The 18,154-nt window shown below is 43.8% G+C and overlaps 1 protein-coding gene across 1 annotated transcript; it reads left to right on the forward strand.

The window, feature by feature from the left end:
• The first annotated feature begins 639 nt into the window (after positions 1–639).
• Positions 640–16,841, forward strand: C18H20orf173 (chromosome 18 C20orf173 homolog). Its single transcript, XM_041732372.1, has 9 exons — positions 640–951; positions 1,181–1,359; positions 1,439–1,610; positions 2,418–2,555; positions 15,336–15,508; positions 15,592–15,786; positions 15,930–15,978; positions 16,069–16,188; positions 16,686–16,841. Exons 1-9 carry the CDS (start codon positions 640–642, stop codon positions 16,839–16,841), a joined length of 1,494 nt encoding a protein of 497 aa, XP_041588306.1.
• Positions 16,842–18,154: the final 1,313 nt, after the last annotated feature.

Below are 18,154 nucleotides of genomic sequence, written 5' to 3' on the forward strand. Positions count from 1 at the left end.
TTACAGGGAAAATCATGAGTTAGGAGAGGTCTCTGAGACATCTAAGGGTAAGTCCATAAGGCTGTTGGGTATGAGGTCTGGAGAATAGAAGAGAGATCTGAGCCTAGTTACACGTTTGGAGAGAGGGGCATCACACAGACACTAATTAGTCTCTTAGTTCCCTCTCATCTCTGCTCATGTATCCCACAAATATTTATTAAATGATTCTCAGTCTTAGGGATGCAGAGCTAAAAAAGACAGTCAAGTTCCATCTCTGCCCTCATGCAGACTGCTGGTATATCGCAGACAGGACTGGGTAGCGGCTCTGCCCAGGCAGGCTACAGAAGGGAGGTCACAATGTATACTTTATGATGAGATCTGTGGTATGATTGGTGGTATGGGGGACCACACTGAGAGCTAATCCTTCCTCCTGAAGGAGGATACGGGACCCACCATATGTTATCTCTCTGTGCTTGCACTTTCCATCCCAGGGCCAGCTAGGTCCTCTCTGGAGGTGAGCAAATGGGCAGGGAGGCAGGAGGTATGATGTGGTGGGTTGGGGAGCCATAGGGGCCAAAGGGACAGAGAGAGCCTAGGGCCTCGGTTTCTCCTCCTTCTCAATACCAGGTAGAGAAGTCAGTCTGCTGTCTGCCCCAGGACATGAAGCATTTGTGGCAGATTTTTGTCCTGTGGGTCTTCTGGGTACTCATCATGTGGCTGATGGCACCCTGCCTGGATCCCAAACCTGAATCGCCACCCCAGGGAAAACCGATGGTCTTGGTACCACGGCATTGCAACTGCCCTTGGCTCAAATTCAGGAGAAGTGGCTGCCCATCTGAGACACTAAACGCCTCCCTCTGCTACCACAGAGTTGGAGAATGGAACCGATTTGCTACCTGCTACGAGAAGGCCCTGGAATACCTGATGGGAGCAACAGAATCCATGACCCCTGATACTGTACTCTGGTGGTTGGTCAGTGGTCAACCCTGGCCCCAGTCCCACCCCTGGTCCTTCCAAGGCCCAGCCCATGTCCCACTTTCTCACCCGGCCCCTGCCCTCGGCCCTGGTTTAGCGCACCTCTCCTCCTCACGGCCTCAAACCCTGACCACCAGTATAAGGGTCTCACCCTCCAGGTCTGCTTTCTTTCCACTAGAGCTGATACCCAGCTCCCAGCCCCTGGTCTTCTTTCTGCTGTTTCCAGGGCATGAACTCAGCAAGTGGCCTTGGCAAAATGTGGGAAAAGCTGTTCAAGGTGATTCCCAGGCCCTCAGCGAGCCATTTCCAAATCTACTGTGGGACTTGTGCTTTGATGGGGCACTCCCAGACCCTGCGGGGCCCTGGCCTTAGCAGCAACGTCCACCAACCCACTGCAGCCTTCGGGTGGGTGCCGGGAGAGGGCAGGGCATGGGAAGGGCGTGGCTGCCCTCAGAGCTCTGCCAGTTTCTGCCCTCCTTCCCAGGATGAACGAGGGCTGTGTCCAGGGCTTCGAGACAGTGGGGAACCAAGCCATGGGACACTTCATCCATCCCGGGAACGCCAGCAACCAGGGCTCCTGGAGAAAGCTGCTGCTGCTGCTGCTACAGTTTCCTGGTCTGGTGTGGACTTCAGATGCTCCGCGTGAGGAGGTGATGGTCTGGGAACCCAGATGTTCTTAGCACCGGAGTGAGGGGCGGTCACTGCAGGGAGGACAGAGAGGGGCTCCTGGCAGAACCTTCCCAGGTTCTCAGTCTGCCAAGACTCCCCCACTTCCCAATTCTCTTAGATTTTGGAGGGTGGTCCAGTGCCCTCGTGGAATGGAAGATCACAAAGACCAAATAAGGGGACAGGAGGGAGGAAGATGTGGCTGTGGGCTGCCGTGCGAAGGGTCCCAGGTTGGCCCCCTCTCCTCTCTTCCCCACCTCCTGGTGATCATCCTTACCTTCCTCAGGTATAACCAGGGCAACTGGCTGAATGATCAGGGTCAGTATGCTTCTGTGGGGCTCGTGGCTCTCTTCTGTACACCTGTGACCAGGTTAGGAAAGGTTCTTGTCCATTTCTCACACAAGATTTCTCTCCTTCAGGCCTTCAACACAAAGTCTAAAAATTTCAAGACCCTGCATCATCTCCCAGGCTCACACACTGGGCTTCTTGCTGTCCCCCAAAACATACCAGCTACCTTCTGCTTTCTCACACACTGCTGCTTCTGCCTGGAATGCCTTTCTCTTGTTTCCCTGGGGAGTCCTCTTTTCCTCCAATATGACGAGGAGCAGCTAGTTGATGCTCTCCTTGCAGGCTCTGGGATCACACTGTGTGTTCAGTGTGTGTCTTCCCTGGGGAAGGTGAGCTCTGTTCTCCCAGCTCCAGGAGGCAGGCTGTCACACTTGATGCTGAGTGAGGGCAGTAGGAACAAAGGCACGAATCAGCCTGCTGACACATTATATTCCTCTCTCATTCACCAGGATGCCTGCTTCAGATTTGGATCAGAAAAGCAAGGAGAGGGATGCCAAGACTGGGAGGGTGTTAATCGGACTAAGGGCTCCGAGGAGATTCTATGTGCAGCACGGAAGCAGGAATGGAAGTCAGCTATGGTGTGGCGGGTGAACTCACTGTCCACACCCAACACCCACCAGAGTCCCCACAAGTCCTAGTCCTTTGAGCGTCAAGGCAGGTTCTTGGGACAGCGGTGGTGGCGGCAGCAGCAGGACCATGAGGACTTTCAGGCGCCAAAGGCAAGAGGAAATTATATGGAGACCAGTCAGTCTAGTGCTGAATAAAATTCTCGTCGGATCTGTTGCCTACAAGGACAGGGTCAGGAGACGAAGAGCCAAACTTGATTTCCAGATCTCAGGGGCAGTATTTATGTTACTTTCTCTGTTTGACCCTGGATCATGCAGGTGGTGTAGATTTAGACCCAATCTCACACAAAATGCAAGGCCAGACAGAGTTCTTGGGGGAAGCTCTTTTCCCATATGAGGAAAGAGTTGTATAAGCCTTTGTATTTCATCCTGTATCGGGGGTGGATTTTTTTTCTAGCTTAGCTTTTCACCAAAGGTTCAGCTCCTTGAGGTTCCTAGTGTTTTACAGTGACCTCTGTTCCTCCTCTGCCTCCCCTGGGCTCAAAGTCCTCAGCCCACATGGGCATTAAACTCCTAAGTTCCTGGACAAGCACTCAGGCAGCTAGAGCACTCCTTGTGCTGTTTTTCAGGGGACTTCCTGTTTTATTTGGGCCTCTGCTCTGTGTTTAAAATAATTCTTGCTAAAATAATATATGCACTTGTAAATTTTTCAATTAACTCAGGAAGGATACACAAGACATTAAGGATGGTAGTTGCTGCTGGTAGTTGCCAGATATAAACTGTCTCTGGAAAATAAGTGGGGGAAAAGGTGGGGATGGATTTTCTTTTCTTTTCTTTTTTTCTTTTCTTTGTTTTTCTTTCTTTTCTTTTCTAATGATTTTGGATTTTCTTTTAATTCACTTTTTGTACCTTTTGGACTATGTGTCATGGACCCATAATACACATTAAAAAATAAATACAACTAAAAAAATTTACTATTTTAAAAAATATTTATTTATTCATGAAAGAGAGGGAGAGAGGCAGAGACACAAGCAGAGGGAGAAGCAGGCTCCATGCAGGGAGCCCAACGTGGGACTTGGTCCCGGGTCTCCAGGATCATGCCCTGGGCTGAAGGCAGCGCTAAACCGCTGGGCCACGGGGACTGCCCAACTAAAACAAAAATTAACACTAAAAGGGCAACAGGGTAGCTCAGCTGGTTGAGCATCCAACTCTTGATTTCAGCTCAGGTCATGATCTCAGGGTCGTGAGATTGAGCCCCATGTTGTGTGTATGGGGGGGTCCCCACTCAGCAGGGAGTCTGCTTCTCTCCTTCTTACCCTGCCCCTACTCTCTCAAAATAAATATATAAGTAAGTAAGTAAATAAATAAATAAATAATAAAATATTTTTGAAAATTTAGTTACTATATTTTGACCAGGGGTTCTGGATTTTTGTAGCAGGAGAGTTTTCAGGTTATCTTTTCACTTACTATTTTGCTAGAACTGGAGCCCAAACTAAGTCTTCATAGCTCTCCTGCAGTGAGTATGAGTGAGCTGGGTGAGTATGTGATGATTCCTCAGAAAGTTAAACAAAGAATTACCATAGGAGCCAGCAGTTCTACTTTTAGGAAAATACCCAAGAGAAATGAAAACATACGTCCACACAGAAACTGGTACACAAATATTTAGCAGCATTATTCATAATAGCAAAAAGGCGGAAACAACCCAAATGTCTAGTGGTGAATGAATGGGTAAACAAATTGTGGTACGTCCATACACTGTGATATTATTCAGCTATCAAAAGGAGCAAAGTATTAATACATGCTATAGGGGCATCTGGGTGTCTCAGTCAGTTAGGCATATGCCTCAGCTCAGGTCATGATCTCAGGGTCCTGGGATCAAGCCCGGAGTCGGGTTCCCTGTTCAGCAAGGAGTCTGCTTGTCCCTCTCCCTCTGCCTTCCAGACTGGTACTCTCTTTCAAATAAATAAATAAATAAATAAATAAATAAATAAATAAAATCTTTTTTTTTTTTAGAGTGGTTATTTTTTTTATAAGATTTATTTATTTATTCATTCAGAGAGAGCAAAGAGAGAGGCAGAGACACAGGCAGAGGGAGAAGCAGGCTCCCCGCAGGAAGCCTGATGTGGGACTCAATCCTGGGTCTCCAGGATCACACCCCGGGCTGCAGGCGGTGCTAAACCGCTGCGCCACCGGGGCTGCCCTTTAAAAAAAAATAATACATGCTACATCTTAGAAGAACTACAAAAACATTATGCTAAGTGAAAGAAGCCAGACACAAAAGATCACATATTGTATGATTCCTTTTATATGATATATATGGAATAGGAAAAGCCACAGAAAAAGAAAGCAGATTAATGGTTACCAGGGGTTGGGGACAGGAGGCAACAGCGAGTGATGATTTAATTGGAACATGGTGTTTTTAAGGGAAGTTGAAAAAAATATTTTTTTTTGAAATTTAATTTATTAATGAGAGACAGAGAGAGACAGAGAGAGAGAGAGAGAGCACGCAGCAGAGACACAGGCAGAGGGAGAAGCAGGCTCCACGCTGGGAGCCTGACACAGAACTCGATCCCAGGTCTCCAGGATCACACCCTGGGCTGAAGGCAGCGCTGAACCTCTGAGCCACCCGGGCTGCCCTGAGCCACCTGAGCTGCCCCAAAAAAGTCTTGAAAATAGAGCTGGTGGCTGGCTACACAACACTGTGAGTACATTAAATGCCACTGAATTGCATACCTGAATAATCTCCTATTTTGGTGTCAGTTTTTACTAAAGTTTTGAATTATGTTTAATTTTGTAAGGTTTACAACAGTGATCTCCTATTTTGGTGTCAGTTTTTCAATAAAGTTTTGAATTATGTTTAATTTTGTAAGGTTTGCATACCTGAATAGTTCATTGTGTTATGTGTGTTCTGTGAATTTCACCTCGATAAAAAAAGCAGTTGCATAAAAATGCATATCACGTGATTACATCTAATGTTAAAAAATATACACAATTAAATAATATACTGCTTAGATGCACAATGATGTAGTAAAAATAAAATGCCAAGGGAATGATAAATACAAATTTCTCCATACTGTTAACATCTGGCAGGGAAGAAGGAGCATCAAGGTCTTCAGTGATTAAGATAGGTGCATGGGGGTCACCTGGAGAAACTGGGTGGCTCAGTCAGTTAAGCAGAAAGCTCTTGATTTTGGCTCAAGTCATGATCTCAGTCATGAGATGGAGCCCCACGTCAGGGCTCTGCACTCAGTGGGGTGCAGAGATTCTCTTCTCCCTCTCTCCCTGCCCCTCCCCACCTCAAATAGACAAATCAGTCTTAAAAAAAAAAAAAAGGTACATGGGTATTTGTTTTCTTTTATATTCTTTTATATGTATTTAATATTTTAATACAATTTAAAGACATAATAAGGAAGGAAAACCTGTCACATGCTGTAACATGGATGAGCCTTGAGGACATTAGGCTAAGTGAAAGAAACCAGACACAAAAGACAAATAATACATGATTCTTCTCTCATAGGAACAGAAAGTATAATGGTAGTTTCCAGAGGCTGAGATGGAGGGGAAGGGGAAGTTATTGTTCAATAAGAGTTTCAATTTGGCAAGATGAAAAGTTCTGGAGATCTCTTTCAAAATGTAAATATACTTAACTGCCCACTTAAAAAAATGGTTTAGATGGTAAATTTTATGTTATTTACTTTTTACCACAACCAAAAAATTATAGTAATTAGAATTTAATTTTAGACACGTGGAAGAACTGTTGACAAGTTCAGGTATGCATGAACTCACTAAAAAAGTTGCAAAAATTTTTTTAAAAGTTGCATGCTGGGATCCCTGGGTGGCGCAGCGGTTTGGCGCCTGCCTTTGGCCCAGGGCGCGATCCTGGAGACCCGGGATCGAATCCCACGTCGGGCTCCCGGTGCATGGAGCCTGCTTCTCCCTCTGCCTGTGTCTCTGCCTCTCTCTCTCTCTCTCTGTGTGTGTGACTATCTTAGATTAAAATAAATAAATAAATAAAGATTTTAAAAAATAAAAAATAAAAAAATAAATAAAAGTTGCATGCTAGGGTAATAGTGTTCTAGCTATAATTGTAATCATTTGTCAAAGGCAACAAGCAAATATAAAACAAGTGGAACTATATCAAACTAAAAATCTTCTTCTGCCCGGCAAAGGAAACCATCAACAAAATGAAAAGGTATACTACAGGAGACAATATTTGCAAATCCTATATCTGATAAGGGATTAATTAACATCCAAAATATATAAAGAACTCCTACAACTCAAAGCAAAAAAAAAAAAAAGACCAATCCAATTGAAAAATGGGCAGAGGGCAGCCCGGGTGGCTCAGCGGTTTAGCACTGCCTTCAGCCCAGGGCGTGATCCTGGAGACCTGGGATCGAGTCCCACATGGGGCTCCCTGCATGGAGTCTGCTTCTCCCTCTGCCTGTGTCTCTGCCTCTGTGTGTGTGTGTGTGTGTGTCTCTCATGAATAAATAAATAAAATCGTAAAAAAAAAAAAAAAAAGAAAAGAAAAAAATGGGCAAAGAAACTGAATAGATGAGTTTTTAAAATTATTTGGGTATTTATTTATTAAATATTTTATTTATTTGAGAGAGAGAAAGAGCACAGGCAGAGAGCCCCACATGAGACTTGATCCCAGGACCCTGGGATCATGACCTAAGCCGAAGGCAGATGCCTAACCAACTGAGCCACCCAGGTGCCCCAAGATTTTATTTATTTGAGAGTGAGAGAAAGCAGGTGTACAGGAGGGGGGGAGAAGCAGAGGGACAAGCAGACTCCCCACTGAGTGAGGAGCCTGATACGGGCCTTTATCCCAGGACCCAAGATCATGACCTGAGCCAAAGTCAGACACTTAACTGACTGAGCCACCCAGGCACCCTGAATAGACAGTTTTCCAAAGAAGACCTACAAAAAAATGGTCAACAGGGGCACCTTGGTGGCTCAGTCAGTTAAGCTTTTGCTTTTGGCTCCAGTTATAATCCCAGGGTCCCAGGATTGAGCCCTGCATCAGGATCCTTGCTCAACGAGGAGTCTGCTTCTCCCTCCCTCTCTCTGTCCCACACTCCCACCCCCCACAGCTTGTGCTTTCTCTCTAGCTTTGCTCTCTGTCAAATAAATAAATAAAATCTGTAAACAAAACAAAAACAAAAAATGCTCAACATCACTCAACATCAGGAAAATGCAAATCAAAACCACAGTGAGATATCTGTCAGAATGGCCATCACCGACATGGTACTATAATACCAAATATTGTATAGTTGAAAAGTGCTAAGAGAATAGATTTTAAAAGTCTTCATCACAAGGGACGCCTGGGTGGCTCAAGCATCTGCTCCTGATTCCAGGGTCCTAGGGTCTAGTCCCGCATCAGTCTCTTCGCAGGGAGCATGCTACTCCCTCTGCCTATGTCTCTGCCTCTCTCTCTGTGTCTCTCATGAATAAATAAATAAAAAATATTTTTAAAAATCTTCATCATGAGAAAAAAATTGTAACCATTTGAGATGATAGATGTTAATAAAACTTATTGTGGTAATTATTTCACAATATAGACATATATTACATCATTTTGCTGTGTACCTTAAGCCAACACAACATTATATGACAATTTTATCAATGAAACTGGGAAAAAGATGAAATAGAAAAAATTTCACCAAGACAAAAACAGAATATCTTCATATACAAAGTAATTTAAATCTTACAGACAAGCACAGCAATTTTAAAAAAGCAGCCTAATATTTTTTTTTGCAGCCTAATATTTTTGAAGAAAAATCAGACTTCTAATTATATTAAGAGACTGAAAAAAACAACCATTAGAATGGTTAATTTGGGGGCAGCCCCGGTTGCCCAGCAGTTTAGCTCCACCTTCAGCCCAGGGTGTGATCCTGGAGACCCGGGGTCTAGACCCGCATCAGGCTCCCTGCATGGAGCCTGCTTCTCCCTCTGCCTGTGTCTCTGCCTCTCTCTCTCTCTCTCTCTCTCTCTCTGTGTCTATCATGAATAAATAAATAAGATCTTTTTTAATAAATAAAATCTTAAAAAATGGTTAATTTTGCAGAAAAATGTAACAATATCCTCTGTGTCAAAAGCTTAAAGTTGATGAAATTCAATTGGAAGTTAAATTTCCAATTTTAAATACTGAGAAATACTGAGAAATCACGAGCTAGCAAGTTTGATCTGGTATTTTGAACAAGAAATGATGCTGAGAATAGACTTACAACAAGGTGAGTGTGAAAGCAGAGATAGACAGCAGAAGTGGACTTGATATTAAGCAAACCCATCTGTTATTCCTGAGAAACCACAAGACCACATTTTCCGGTTGTCTTGTACTTAGTTATGGCAATGTAATTTATTTCTGTTGGGTGTGTGTGTGTACATGTATCTCATGTGCCACTTCTATGCCTGGTCTAAATAATCTCCCATTTGCCACTTTCTTTTCCTTTTTAAATTTTTAAATATTTTATTTATTTATTCATGAGAGACACAGAGAGGCAAAGACATAGGCAGAGGGAGAAGCAGGCTCCCCATAGGGAGCCTGATGCTGGACTCAATCCTAGGACCCCAGGATCACAACCGGAGCCAAAGGCAGATGATCAACCACTGAGCCACCCAGATGTCCCTCTCTTTCTCTTTTCCTAACACCCAGCTGTGTGTGGCGACCCATGAAAATCTTGGAATCCTTTGTTGAAGATGATAGAGACTTGATGTGTATCTTACTGAGTGCCTGAGTACTTGTGGGGTAGAGGTATTACCCTATTCCTATCTATTTTGAATTTATATGAACAAGAAATAAATTTCCATTTAGTTAAAAAAAATAGTAGCCGTTTGTAACTAGCCCTATATGACAGAAAAGTACTCTTGTCATAATACTTACTATTAATAAAAAGAGGAGAGAAAAAATTAGAAGCAGAAGGAATGCCATTAAGGACACTTTATGATGAGAGGGGAAAAAATGCCTCTTTCTACTGGGGACAAACCCAAGATAGGTGGAATCAGGGTTCTGCCTCCCATTTGGATCCCTCCCATCCAAATGGATCCACCAGTTCCCCTTCCTGCCCATGGAAGCTAGTACACGGGCATGTGCCCTATGTGGGCTCAATCAGATGGTTCTCTCATGAATTTGAAACTTGATGTCATGATGCAAAAGTGCAGAATCAGAGATTACTTTCTCTGTAGTCTGAACTGGGCAGTGTCGGTATCCATTACACACTGTTTCATAGGAAACTTCCCTTAAAATGTACTGACTCAAGACAGCAATTATTATTTATTGCAATTCTATGGATCGGTAGGATAGTTTTTCTAATGGTCTTACCTGAGTTCGCTTATGCAGCTGCTGATAGCTTGTGGCTTGAGGCTGCGTTGTCTCTGATGACTTCACTTTGGTGTCTGCGTCCCACCTGGGGTGGCTGGGGTCACTAGGCAGCTGGGCGTCTCTCTCCACACAATCTTTGATCCTGGGCTTCTTGGTGGAAGTCTTACCGGAGAGTGGAAGCTGCAAGGTGTGTTAAGGTGGAAGCTATGAAGTCACACGGTGTCTGTGCAGCATTGTATTGGTCAGATGAAGTTGTAACATGACCTCAGATTCAAGAAGTAGGGAAATGGACTCCTCATCCTGCTGGAAGGAGCTAAGAAGAATTTGTAGTCATATTGAAACTACCGTCGTCCCACAGGGTCAAGGATCTGGTTGCAGTGGCAACAGTGGTGACATTCCAGGCCGGCCATTCCTGGAGTAGTCTTTGGCTACATCTTACCTCCCTTGGTGATAGCCTCAGACTGGTTCTGCAGCTTTCACATCTATTCTGTAAACTGCTAGATATTTAACCAGTGAGTTATTTTTGTGCTTACATTTAGCAATTTGTTTCTGTTTCTGAGACCAAGGATTCCAATTACCTCAGTCCACAAGGATCAAGCATCATACTTTTGTCAACAGCACCGAAGGCTGGAAGATGATAGAAAAATGTCAAAAAAAATGTCATCAAGGTCTGGTTCTATTTTTGCAACCTAGATCCTCTACCCCCAGCCAAACTATCAATCAAGCCCAAGGACAGTGTGGTCGTTCTCTTCTCTGGGGCTGCCATAACAAATGACTAGGTAGTTTAAAACAATGGAAACTTATTCTCTCATAGCTCTGGAGGCTAAAGTCCAAAATTCATGTTGGTTCCTCTGGGGACTCTTTCTTCTTTCTTTTCTTTCTTTCTTTCTTTTTTTTTTTAATTTTTATTTATTTATGATAGTCACAGAGAGATAGAGAGAGAGGCAGAGACACAGGCAGAGGGAGAAACAGGCTCCATGCACCGGGAGCCTGATGTGGGATTCGATCCCGGGTCTCCAGGATCGCGCCCTGGGCCAAAGGCAGGCGCCAAACCGCTGCGCCACCCAGGGATCCCTCTTTCTTTCTTTCTTTCTTTCTTTCTTTCTTTCTTTCTTTCTTTCTTTCTTTCTTTCTTTCTTTCTTCTTTCTTTCTATTTATTTATTTATTTATTTATTTATTTATTTATTTATTTAACAGAGAGAGGGAAAGAGAGAGAGAGAGAGAGAGAAGGAGCGCACAGGCAGGGGAAATGGCAGGCAGAGCGAGAGGGAGAAGCTGGGTCCCTGCTGATATGGGGCTTGATCACAGAACCGTGGATCCCAGAACCCTGGGATCATGACCGGAGCAGAAGGCAGATGCTTAACTGACTTAGCCACCCAGGTGCCCCACCTTCTGGAGGTTCTGAGGGAGAATCAGTTCCATGCCTCTCTCTGAGCTTCTGTTAGTTGCTAGTACATTCTCTTTATATTTTTTGGCTTGCAGACACACAATTCTAATCTCTGCCTTCGTCTTCATATGGAATGCTCCCCTGTGTCTTCTGTTCGTAAATTTCCTTCATTTTAGGATACCAGTCATTAGATTAAGGGCCATCTTAATCCAGTACAAACTTTTAAAAACTTGGTTACTTTTGCAAAAACCAAAATAAGGTCACTTTGATAGGTACCAGGGCCCAGGACTTGAACATATTTTTTCTGAGGTCACAGTTCTATCCACCATAAGCAGAAAAATAGCTTTTCTAGACTTGCAAAGATTCAGAATGTTTATCTCCTATATGTCCTTTCTTAGGAAATTACAATAAACAATAAAAGGAAAGTAGTCCTAGTTCACTACCAGATTCTATAGGAAACAATATTTGTCTACTCACTGTAATGTGAACATGATCATAGATCTTTGACTTTTAGAACCAGTCTCTAGTTCTCCACCATCAAATGTGATCGATGAGCATGTGACATTAGCTAGTGCAAGTAAGGAATCAAAATTCATCAATCTAAATTTTAAAATGAACACAATTTAAAAAAATAAATAAATAAAAATGAACACAATTCAGTTATTGGAAAGTCTTTAAGTATACTTGTTATAACTTGGATATGTAAATCTACTTTATAGATAATAACATTTTATTAAATGTATAGATCATGTCTTTCTGATGAAAACTGAGTGTGAGAAATTGAGATAGACTGTGAGTGTAAAATACAATTCAGATTTAGAAGACTTCGTTCCAAGCATGAAGAATGCAAAATATCTCAATAATATTTTTATATTCATATATTTCTTGTGGTTAGTGCTGCTAGAGGCAAAGCACATGAAACTTAATGACATCACAGCTTACACAACAGAATGTAAATTTTTTTTATTTTAAGGGTATTTTTTTGTATATTTTTTATTGGAGTTCGATTTGCGGACATATAGTATAGCACCCAGTGCTCATACCGTCAAGTGCCCCCCTCAGTGCCCATCACCCAGTCACCCCAACCCCTTGCCCACCTCCCCTTTGACTACCCCTTGTTCGTTTCCCAGAGTTAGGGGTCTCTCATGGTCTGTCACCCTCTCGGATATTTCCCACTCATTTTCTCTCCTTTCCCCTTTAATCCTTCTCACTATTCTTTATATTCCCTGAATGAATGAAACCATATAATGTTTGTCCTTCTCCGATTGACTTCACTCAGCATAACACCCTCCAGTTCCATCCACGTTGAAGCAAATGGTGGGTATTCGTCGTTTCTAATGGCTGAGTAATATTCCATTGTATATATAGACCACATCTTCTTCATCCACAAAATATAAATGTTATCCTTGATGGTATAAAAGTTCCAAATACCAAGGTCGGGAAGTGTAAAAGGAAAATGATTGACAAGTAGAAGTGTATGGCCCAATATTCTCATCTCAGAGAGAAGGGCTTCAAGAAACCTTGTCCTGCAGTGACAGAATGAGGAATAGATGTTAGGGCCCATTCTATAAAGTTACAATGTGACCCAAGAGGTTATTACTAAGCATGATGATATGATCATACATAGCAAGTAGTCTACATGTAGTATCATGATCTAGTGGTATGAGCACATTATTTAGAGCTATGGAAGCAAGTGCTGAAGAACAGAAGGGGAGATACGAGGGCAGGGACAATTGCTTTATGTTAAAAGCCTTCTTGGAGGCACCTGCATGGCTCAGTAGGTTAGGCGTTTGATTCTTATCAGCTCAGGTCTTGATCTCAGGGTCGTGAGTTTAAGCCCTATGCTGGGCTCCAGGATGGTGGAGGTCACTTAAAAAAAATTTTTTTTTAAATTTTTTTTTAAAAAGATTTGATTTATTTATACATGAGCCACACAGTGAGAGGGGAGGGGTGCAGAGACACAAGCAGGCTCCCTGCAGGGAGCCTGATGTGGGACTCAAACCCAGGACTGCAGGATCAGGCCCTGGGCCGAAGCTGCCGTCAAACCGCTGAGCCACCCAGGCTGCCCCTAAAAATTTTTTTTAAATTAAAAAAAAAAAAAAGTCTTTCTGTACAATGTGATTTTTTTAAAAATAATTTGCGTGTATTTACCAATTCTCAAAAAGAAAATAAATTCAATGTTTGAGAGGTCTTAAGAGTTGAATAGAAGAGACCTGATATTCTCACTTTCATGAATTCGTCAAGATGAGAAATTTTCTCTGACCTAGGAGGTTGAGTGGCCCTTCCTCTTGCTTCTCTCTCTCCTGCTCATCTACATCAGACCTAGCACACACCTACTCCCTCCTCACCTTCTTGTTTCCTTGGCACTTCACTTCCCAAGCTTCCCCCCCATCTGCTGGGCTCTGGGCTAAATGCTAAAGTGAATAAGGGGGACCTGCTGACATGCCTACACAGTGGAGGTCACAATGTGGTGGCTGTGATGAGGTCCTTGTTATAACTAGACTGGCATGAAAGACTTCACTGGGTATCAGTCTCCTCTGGGAGACCACAGGACATGTGTCACCTCTCCCATCCTCTCAGCCTCCAGCCCAGACCTTGGCAGAGTTCCTTTTAGGAGTTAGCAAGTGGCTGAGGAGGCAAGAGGTGAGGTGTTGGAGGCATCTGGCTCAGTCAGTGGAGCATGTGACTCTTCATCTTGGGGCTGAAAGTTTAAGCTCCATATTGGGTGAAGAGATTACTTATAAAATCCTTAGGGGTCCTTGGGTGGCTCAGTCAGTTAACTGTCTGCCTCTGCCCCAGGTCATGATCTCAGGGTCCTGGGATGGAGTGGGGAGTGGGGAGTCTGTTTCTTCCTTTCCCTCTGCCAATCCCTCGGCTCATGCTCTCTCTCTCTCTCTCTTTTATGATTTTATTTATTCATTCATGACACACACACACACACACACACACACGTGCAGAGAGAATGAGAGAGAGGCAGAGACAGAGGCAGAGGGAGAAGCAGGCTCCATGCAGGGAGCCCGACGTGGGACTCGATCCCGAGATCCAGGATCACACCCTAGGCCAAAGGCAGGCGCTAAACTGCTGAGTCACCCAGGGATCCCCTCTCTCTTTCAATCTCTCTCTCTCTCAAATAAATAAACAAAAATCTTAAAGAAAATAGTATCTCTTAAAAAAAAATCCTTTAAAAATAAATTGATCAATCGAACTAAAAAAAAAAAAAAAAAAGAGGTGAGGTGTTGGGAAGAGGTGTGGTGTGAAGGGTTAGGGGAGGGATAAGAGCCTCCAGGACAGGGGATACTGAGGATGTCTGTTGGCCCCAGCCCCTTCTCCTTCCTATTACCAGGTGCCAGAGCCAATCTACTATCTGCTGGGGGATGATTGCCAGGGCCAGAGATGAGGGCTCAATACTTGAAGTGGGGTCTGGTAGCTGCCTGTATAGTTACGTTATGGCTGATGATGATGATGAACTTCCTGGACCAGGAGTTCAAACAGAATGACTTCCCTAAAAAGACAAGAATACAATTATGCCACTGCCCCAGGAACTCTTTCAGAAAGTGTAGGTGTTCGTCTGAGATCCGCGAGTGCTCTGCCTGCCTCCGCGTACCTGGAACGTCTGTCTGGTTTGATGAACGCTTCGAAACGGCTATTGAGCCTGTGCAGAGGCCAGAAGATCCCATATCCTCTGATGCTCTGATATTGTGGTTGGTCGGTGCACAGTTTTGGTCTCTGTCCAGTCCCTACTCCCAACCCCATGCCCTGCCCATCTCTCCATTCATGGCCCCACACTCTAACCTTCTTCCAAAGGTAGTGAGAGTAGGATGAGTCCCTAAGTTCCTCCCTCCCTCCTATGCTTTTTTTTTTTTTTTTAAGGAGATTGAGAGAGAGAGAGAAAGCTTGAGGATGAGGGTGAGTGGGAGCAAGGAGGGTGAGTGGGGAGGGTGAGATCAGCAGACTTCATACCAATCCCAGAGCCCGACGTGGCACTCAATCTCATGACCCTGAACCATGACCCTAGCCAAAATCAAGAGTTGTTTGCCTAACCGACTGAGCACACAGGTACCCTACAACCTGTGCTTTTCGAAACTTCAGGGTGTCCAATCAAAGAGGGAGTTTGAGACTCAGAAGCCAATAGAAGAGCCTCCTGGGCAACCACTGGGCTACGTGGAGTCCAGTTGTCGGACCTGTGCAGTGGTTGGAAACTCAAGGTGCCTACGGGGCTCTGGCCATGGATTCAGGATTAACCAACATGACATGGTCCTCAGGTGGGTGCAGAGTAGGAGGTGGAGACCAGGATGGTCAGGCCAGATCCTCCTCCCCCAAATGTCTACCCTGCTCTCCTTTCCAGGATGAACCAGGCCCCTGTCCAAGGATTTGAGATGGATGTGGGGAACACAACCACCATGCGCATAATGTACCCCGATATGGCTAGCATGCAGAATCCTGGCACAAAATTGCTGCTGCTTCCTCTGAATTCATCTGGTCTAAAGTGGTTTATGGAAGTACTACAGGAACAGAGCTTCAGAAAGCCTATAAACCCTGGGTATGACAGTGAGGGAAGCCATTGTTGGGGGTGATAGTGGGGACTCCAGAGAGATCCTTGCTGAATATTGGGAGATCCCCAAGGCTTACCTAAGCTGCTGTGTTAAGTGACTCTGAAACTCCCCCATCCCAAACCCTTTTTAGATTTCAGATAGTCCAGTTTCCTGGTGGAAGTAACACGAGCAAAGACGAGGTAAGGGACCCAGGAGGGAAAAGGGGAAGGAGTCAGGTGATATGGCTGTGGGCAGCCCCAGGATGGACTACTTTCTTTCATATTTCCCAGGTCTTGGTGATCAGCCTCACCTTTCTTCAGTACATCCAGGATCATTGGCTGCGAAAACGTCATCGTTTTCCATCCTTGGGGTTTGTGGGTCTGTTATATGCCCTGCACACTTGTGACCAGGTAAGACATCTTCTGCAACTCAGATTTTCATCCCCCTGCCAACAATGTCCGTTTTCTCAGGGACTTCAGATTGAGTCTAAAGTTTTTTGCCTGGCTTACAAGATCCTCCTTGATACCACTCCCTTCCTCTTCTCTCTCTAAACTCACACACTGGGCTTCTTAGGGTTCTCCAAACATATCAGCTACCTCCTGCTTTCTCATACACTGCTGCTTCTGCCTGGAATGCCCTTCTCTTATCTCCCTGGGGAGTCCTCTCTCTTCCTCTAATATGATGATGAGCAGCTAGTTGATGCTCTCCTTGCCAGGCTCTGGGATCACACTATGTGTTCAGAGTGTGTCCTCCCTGGAGGTGAGCTCTGTTCTCCTCCCAGCTCTAAGAGGAAACCTGTCACACTAGATGTTAAATGAGTGCTGAAGGGGGCTTTGGCAGACATGGAGGCAGGACAGGATCCAACCTGTGACCCTGTGGCTCTCTCCTGTCTTATCCTATTTCCCAGGTATCCTTATTTGGTTTTGGGACAGATCAGCTCATGAGGTGGTCCCATTACTGGGATGATAAATATTGGTTCGAGAGTAACATGCACAGTTTCAAAGAAGAGCAGAAGCTCATCCTCCAGCTGCAGTGTGAGGGGAAGATTGTTATCTACAGCTGACATGTTTCTGTCCTGTTCAGTCCACTGGAGGCCCCAGGAGGGTGACAGGTAGTCAAGGGGACCACAGAGTGTCAGAGAGGGACTGGGGCTTCAAGTGGACCCTGGATATAGATCACTCTGCTGCTAAATAAAACTACAGCTTGTTTCTCCCATGGGATTCCTGGTGGTATTAAAGGGCTGCATTCTATTCCACTTTCTTAACAGCACACATATCACCATATAACATATATATACATCACCAAAAAATAACCAAATGAAAAAGGGGAACAAACTGTAAAGTTGAGAATAAATCAAATGGATCTAACCATATATCAAATTAATAACATAAGCACCAGAGAAAAGAATTATTTCAAGTTCCTTTGGAACTCAGTACACTCTGTATCCTTTGCAGGATATATTCTGTAGGCAAAAAGAACTACAAAGAAATTTTAAACTTCACTCAGTAGATTTATTATAATATCGGTATTTTTTTTGAAACTAGATAATCAGTATCATGGAATAAAGTAAAATAAGTAATTATATTAACATTATTAGGAACCAAATACAAAGTCAGACATGCATAGTCAAAACTCTGTGACATTTGGACGCCTGGTGGCTCAATGATTGAGCATCTGCCTTTGGCTCAGGGTGTGATCTTGGGATCCAGAATCGAGTCCCACATCGGGCTCCCTGCATGGAGCCTGCTTCTCCCTCTGCCTGTGTCTCTGCCTCTCTCTCAGTCTCTCTGTCTCTCATTAATAAATAAATAAATAATCTTAAAAAAAAAAAACTCTGTGACATTAAGTTCAAACTGGAAATATCATTATAAACTCCATTTAAAAAAATAAACTCCATTTTTAATTTTTGTTGTCCCAAAATATACATCACATTTACCATTTTAACCACTTTAAGTGTGCAGTTCAGTGGCATTAAGTACACACACTGTTGTGCAAGCAACACCACCGTGAACTCACAATTTTCCAAATACATTTTCTGCTCTGTCATCTGAACAATCTAAAAAACCCCTAACATACTGGTAGCAATGATCAGTCCTGGAACTCAGATTTGGTTTTCAATACCTCTTTCCCACGAAAAGATTCCAGGTCTGACAGGAAAAGTACACAGGAAATCTAGGCCTCAAAGTTGGGAAGATTTGAACATCAAAAAAAGCAATTGTCATGATGGAATCACAGGGAATATATAAAAAGTCCCGAGTCCATCATGATACTCAGAAATAAAAACAATTCACTGGAGAAGACTATTACATCAACTGGGGAGGGGGAGGCTTTTTTTTTTTTTTTTTTTTTAATAAACAGAATTTCAAGGTAACCAAA

This window comes from Vulpes lagopus, chromosome 18 (genome assembly GCF_018345385.1).
Source record: "Vulpes lagopus strain Blue_001 chromosome 18, ASM1834538v1, whole genome shotgun sequence".
Lineage (NCBI taxonomy): Eukaryota > Metazoa > Chordata > Mammalia > Carnivora > Canidae > Vulpes > Vulpes lagopus.

Coding starts and splice junctions, on each gene's coding strand:
- C18H20orf173 (XM_041732372.1), top strand. CDS start 640: ATGAAGCATTTGTGGCAGATTTTTGTCCTGTGGGTCTTCTGGGTACTC. Junction 952..1,180: donor ATACTGTACTCTGGTGGTTG/GTCAGTGGTCAA, acceptor TGCTGTTTCCAG/GGCATGAACTCAGCAAGTGG. Junction 15,509..15,591: donor CAACATGACATGGTCCTCAG/GTGGGTGCAGAG, acceptor TCTCCTTTCCAG/GATGAACCAGGCCCCTGTCC.